The sequence below is a fragment of the Tupaia chinensis genome, unplaced genomic scaffold (assembly GCF_000334495.1).
Source record: "Tupaia chinensis unplaced genomic scaffold, TupChi_1.0 Scaffold143620_1, whole genome shotgun sequence".
NCBI classification, from domain to species: Eukaryota; Metazoa; Chordata; class Mammalia; order Scandentia; family Tupaiidae; genus Tupaia; species Tupaia belangeri.
Window position 1 is genome coordinate 149815 of NW_006203468.1, and position 6538 is coordinate 156352.

The following is a 6538-nucleotide window of genomic DNA, read 5'->3' on the forward strand; positions in this document are numbered from 1 at the left end:
CTGGCGAGTGCACGCGCCCTATAGCGAAAAACTCTCCAAAAAAAAAAAAAAAAGGAAAAATTACCAAAAAAAGGGGAGACAGAAGCAGGGAGAGACAGGAACTGAGACAGAGAGAGAGATAGAAGGCTGGGGTTGCGGGGTGGGGGGCTTCCTACTGCTAGCTCATTTGTTGGAGGCTGTATTATCAGTAGAAAATCTTCATTCCCTGAAAAATCTAATTCGCTGGCGCCACGTGGAACCTTCTGCTGAAGGCCCGGCTTCTTCTCCTCTATATAATTTTTAAAATGTATAAAAATGGTAATGTGTGCAATCCTCACATCCATAAACATATTTTTTAACTTCTCTATACATTAATGATCCTCCTTTAAAATCTCCCCTATTCAGTTGACACCATGATCATCCACTAAATGAAACCTATTCTCATCACAAGGCCCTCAAAAGCTCTCTTCATTGTTTGGACAATTTGCTTAAACGGAGAGAAAAAACTTCAAAGTCTTCTGGAGCCCTGGGAACATCATCCGTTTGAGTTACATGTACCATTCAGAATCTCTGAATGGTAGTCTAGGCCTAAAACTCTGTGCCTTGTTGCTTGGCTGAATTGTTTGCCCTGAATCACGTGACTTAACTGGATTTCCTAAAGCTGTCCTCTCTGCTTAGGTATCTATTGAAGAACTACCAATATATGTTGGCCATGTGTGTGAGTGTGTGTGTGTGTGTGTGTGTGTGTGTCAAATTCTGAAAGAACAGAGAAGGGATTGCAATGTAGCCATCTGCCATAGGAGATTACTTCTCGCTTTCCCTCTCTTCCTGTCTCTCTATTCAGTGAATTCACACACCCTATAACAATAATCTATAAATAAACAAACAAACAAACAAACTGGGGCAGCAGGTGGCCTGGTGGTTAAGGCACAGGATCCCATATGGCTCACTCTGCAGTTCAAGTCCTGTACCCAACATCTTGAAAAATACACTGGGCATGTGTGTATATAACCAAAATCCTGAGAAGAGAGTATAGAAGGGATTGCTGCATAGCCATACCTCTGGGGGGTGATTTTTCACTTTCCCTTCTCACTGTCTCTCTGAAGAGAGTGCAGTAGCCCTATATTAAAATACTAAAATAAGTAAATAAATATGACATATACCTACTATTTTGTCATTAATAAATTTTTATACGAGGGCTGGCAAGTGGCATGGTGGTTATAGGTGCTGGATTTCCATATCAAGTCCTGAACCTGGCTGCTTCCTTTCTCTTTCCATTTCTCTCTCTGTGTCTGGTCAAATTCAAAAATAATAATAACAAATGGAATTAAATAAATAATCCTTGAAAATAAATTAAAAAAAATAAGTTGTTATAGGAAGCAATTAATCAAGTGGGAATTCTCCCCTTTGCACTCTGCATTAGCAAACCCTTGACCTTCACAACTCATGACTGTCACTTTGTGCTCTGTGCCTGGGAATTTGCATGTTTAGTTTGGTATTTGAAACTCTCAAACCCACATTTACTATCATTCACCCATTCTATTGTTTCTGCAGTTATATTCTGAGGACCAAATAAATAACCTTTCCTTTCAAGCAGTCAAACTGGCCCAGTTGAATCCACCTGTGGCTCTCTCAACTCCTTAATTAATTAATGAATTATCTTTCTTTTCTTTTTTTGGAGAGGTTTTTGCTATAGGGCGTGTTCACTCACCAGAAAGACAGAGATACAGAGAGACAGAAAGCAAGAAACTACCCTGGGGGGATGGCCATCTCACAATCCCTTCTCTTCTATTCTCCTCTCAGGATCTTGGGCACACATACACATGCTCCCGGTGTGAGTTTAAGCCACCAGGTCCGGGACTTGAACCATGGTTGACTATGTGGGAGCCCAGCAACAGCCATTGTGCTAACTGCTGGTCTCTTAACTCCTTAATTTATTACTTTGGCATTGTCTTCCATGACAGGCTGCGATATATGGGTAAGTGCCTCATCTACTTTATTTACTTGTATTTCTCCTAAACTGCCTCCTGCTCACTGAGGGCATATGAAACATATGATAAACCTACTGCAAATACTGAACACCTTAGCACTGTCCTGAGGTGTCCACCCTTCCAGGAAGTGTGTGGATGTTAGTGCTGCCCTCCCCACTATAGGGAAACTCACTGGCTGTGCCTTGCTGGAAAACAGCTCAAAGCAGTTCCTTGAAGGACTTTATACAAGAGCATACATTGGTTAAGCAAAAAAGGTAATACTGTACTATCTACTTTAATTTCCATTATTTCAATTTTCTTTGGTTGTGAAGAAAGCTATAAACTCTGTGAACCATGATTTCATTTCCCCGACAGACCTGACAACTTGGAAAGCACACTGCGTGTGTTTGTGCATACATGTGTGCCCAAATCTCCAAAGAAGAAATGGAGAAAGGATTGCACTATGATCATCCTGGAGAAAGGTTCTTTCTCTCTTTCTCTCTCTCTCTCTCTCTTTCTCATGCACCCTCTAGAAAAATTTTTAAAACTCATTTTAAATAATTCTTTGCTTAGTGCTTTATAATTTCTTTTCTCTTTATAAAGACCAGTTAGAAAGGCAGGAAGATATAAAATGTTTGAAGGATCATCATCAAGATAGCCAAGTTTATTTAGAACATTCTTCTGTGTTCTTTCCATGCTACCTTGATCCTGTGCTAGTTAATTACAATTTACTAAATCTTCTACAATACTAAAAATATGAATATGGAAGATGGAAATTAAATGTGTCAGTACAATTGCACATTAAAAAAATGATGGAGGATATTGCTGATGATCTACCTGTCAGTGTGATAAACCATGCTCAAAGATTTCTGTGTATGGATTAGCTTTTCTCAATTCTATATCTAAAACTTTCTTTAAATTTCAAAGTCAATTTAAATTTAGGTCCTTTTGGGCCAGTGAAATGTCTCCTGTAGGTCCCTGCAGGAACTGAGTCCTTGGAGATCTGTCTGCAATAGATGTGGATCATGCTGCCCACACTCAGAGACATTAATCCCTGAGGCAGCAAAATGCAAACTCCTGCGGAGGAGGAACCAGAGGTTCCTTTTTAGGAACCAGATTTGTTGTGTGTGGTTTTTGTTCAAGAGTGACTATGTCTTTAAAGAAGAGTTTAAGGTCACCTGTGTCTGTATTTCATCAGTGTGGAGAGGTGAAGTCCAATCCAGCCCTTTATCCCCAACCAGTGATGTGCTTGAACACCAGTGAGGTGAGCCATGACATCTCTATTCAGCAACACAAAGTTAGTCTCTGATATGAACAATAGATGTGGATCATGCTGTCCACACTCAGAGACATTAATCCCTGAGGCAGGACTTTGAGTTTGAATTTAGATTCAAAGCTGAGCCTGAAGGCAGCAAAATGCAAACTCCTGCGGAGAAGGAACCAGAGGTTCCTTTTTAGGAACCAGATTTGTTGTGCGTGGTTTTTGTTCAAGAGTGACTATGTCTTTAAAGAAGAGTTTAAGGTCACCTGTGTCTGTATTTCGTCAGTGTGGAGAGGTGAAGTCCAATCCAGCCCTTTATCCCCAACCAGTGATGTGCTTGAACACCAGTGAGGTGAGCCATGACATCTCTATTCAGCAACACAAAGTTAGTCTCTGATATGAACAAAGCTCTCCTGGAGCTAGTTTGGGACATCTTTCCCTCCTAGTGGCTTGCAGTGGGTCCATGCTTAGGGAGAGAATGACACTCTCCCAGTCTTTCATATTGATCTGTTTAGGATCCAGTTGCTTTGACCAGTTGAGGGCCTGGTGCTTTGTGGACAAGGATACCACCTCTGATACTTGAGTTACCCAAGTGTGAAAAAGACCCTCACTGCATTGCTCATCTGGCTGTGGGTCACAATGGGAATGGTGCCATACAAGTACTGTTTTGTGATACAGTTTTTATCAGTAACTTGTGTTCACCTGTTGTACTGTGGTGACCATTTGCACAAGGTGGTCTTGTGAAGTCCCAACTGTTGGCTAGTGACACAACAGTTCAGTTGACAGAATTAATCTCTATGGTCACTTCTGTGGGATGGTGACTAAGATCAGATGTGTAGGGGCCAGTAGTTGGTATGGTGACTGAGGTGTGGGATTTCCATATAGCTGACCACAGTTAGAGTCCTGGACTTGGAGGTTTGCCTTTTTACTTTCATTTGATCTCTCTCACTCTCTGGTGAATTAAAATAATAATGATGATGATGATGATAAATAAAATCAAATGAATAATTATTTTTAAAGAAAAGCTGGAATTTGTAGACAAGAAGACCATGGTTATGCTAAGAAACCTGTCTTTCTGTGTGAAGGCATGTCTAGGCTGTGAGGTGCCAGGCTCAGGCCCAGGGGGAAGTGACCTTCCCTGGACAGGCTCTCTGGAATCCAGGCTCCACCAGAGTGAGCAGATAGCACTCAATATGGTTGGGAGAGCCCTGGCACTCCCAGAAGAGAGCAGTCCCATAGTGTCACTAACACAAGGCAGCCCCAGGCCATCTTTTCCTAAAAGCCTGCTGTGTTAATTTGCTTCCACACATAGGATCAATCCTCCTGGTGAGCCTTTGTCTAGTTCTCCCTGGGAACGTGGTGCCAGGATGAAATAATGATTCAAAGAGATGGTGGCAGACTGATCTCAGTCAGCCTTGTCTGCAGTCCTGTGGTATGGATTGTTTTTTTATTTTTTCTTTTTTTAAATTTATTTATTTTTATTATTTTTTCTTTTTTAAAATTTATTTATTTTTATTGTCATCATAATCTTCTTTATATTACATTGGATTAGTGTGGATTATTTTTAAGAGCCAATGTGATTTCTTCTACAATTGTGCACAGAAACAAGGCGGCTCCTTATTTTCCTTTGTGCTGTCTCTGCCTGAAGTTTTCTTTTCATTTAATGGCTGCAGATTGTCAGACATTAAACTAAAGACAGGTGGAATTGCAGCCCATTTTTACACCATGATGACCCTGTTCCTGGGAGATGGATAGACAGCAGTTTGCAGCACTGATGACTCTTGTCTGAGAAGACTGTGGTACTGTGGAGTTTTGGGTGGGCTGTAGTGTCTGTCGTGTCTGTGGTATCTAGAATGCCCATGGTCAGAATGGAGATGTGTAGCTGCACTAATTTCTCAGGGACTCAGACACCTATGCTTCTCCTTCTGGATGCATAGGGAGTGAATGCGACCTTGATACTTGTTGGGAGACCTGATTGTGGACATGCAGGGAAGCTGTAGCAGTGGTGCTCAAAACTCAAAAATGCTGGCCATCCTATAGGTAGAACTCACAGCTGCATCATCAAGTGGGGTGGCATGGGTGGCTGGGGAAAAGGAGTGCCATGACCACTTCCTGGGGTGCGAAGATCTCCAGGTGGGACTGAAGATGAAGCCCAAATATCCAGAACCATGCAAGGAGCAATGGTCACCGAATGCCTCTCATCAGTTACTCAACTCACAGCCCTCCAGAAGTGCCATGGCCCAGTTGTCCCTGTGACTCCATCTGCTAGTAGGGTGCCCCCCACACAGAGAATTGTCACTGTCACTGGCCTGAGCTGTGACAGGACCCCAAGAGGGAGCAGAGGTCTATGGGGAAGGGCTGATAAAGGGGACACTGCTAACTTTTCTATTAACCAAAAACTGCTCTAAAAATACAATCCATCTTTTTTTTTTTCAAGGTTGTTTGATAGGGCACATACACTCACAGGGGAGACAGAGATAGTGAGAGGGAAAATGAGAAATCCCCCCTCAGGGAAGATGGCCACACTGCTTCTCCTCTATTCTCCTCCAGAGATCTTGCACACACACCACATGTGCCTGGCATAATTTTCAAGCCACCAGGTCTGGAACTTGAACGAGGGTCAATCTTGTGAGAGTCAAGAACCTTAACCACTATGCCACTTGCTGGCTCCTAGCCCAATTTTAAGAAAAACACATTTTCCAAAATATTGATCATATAAAATATGTCTAATTCCAATAGAGATATACTTTAAGTATAAAACATACCATGAGTTTTAAATATTTTGTATAAAAAATAGGTGTACAGCACTTCTATAATTTTGATACTGAATATATGTTGTGATGGCAATATTTAGTTTGAATAAAACAATTAAAATTTTCAAAAATGCAGGACTTTTATGGTGTTTGACTCAGTCATTGAAAGAAGCATCCACCACACACACAAAGGAGAGTATGACCTAGGCATGTGTTCCATGTCCTGTGACCATCATGAATACTTACAGCTTCCCTTACTCCTCTGCTGCTTCTGATGTAAGGTGAGGCTACAGTTACGGTTTGAATCATGTCTCTCCCTGTCCCCTCAAGATATTTTGAAGACCTAATTGTGGTAACTTGAAATATAGAAATTAAGATCTTTCCAGATGTAATTAAATTAACATGAGGTCACTGAGGTGGTATGGAACCCAATATTATCAGTGTTCTTATAAAAATGGAAGAATGTTTTTGTGACCAACCAGAAATTGCAGTGAGGTAGCCAAAAACTGCTAAGAAGTAAATACCAAAACCAGAAGCTGGCGAGAGACAAGGACAGAGTCTTTGCAGTCTTAGTG

General features: G+C 41.4%; 1 protein-coding gene across 1 annotated transcript in view; it reads right to left on the reverse strand.

Moving 5' to 3' along the window:
* LOC102499020 (transcription intermediary factor 1-beta-like) overlaps positions 1–5380 on the reverse strand; it is a 15018-nt gene extending 9638 nt beyond the window's left edge. The window contains 3 exon segments of the mRNA XM_014582477.1: positions 3128–3229; positions 3477–3578; positions 5262–5380. Of these exon segments, the coding sequence (XP_014437963.1) occupies positions 3128–3229; positions 3477–3578; positions 5262–5380 (323 nt within the window).
* Between the last annotated feature and the right edge of the window lie 1158 nt (positions 5381–6538).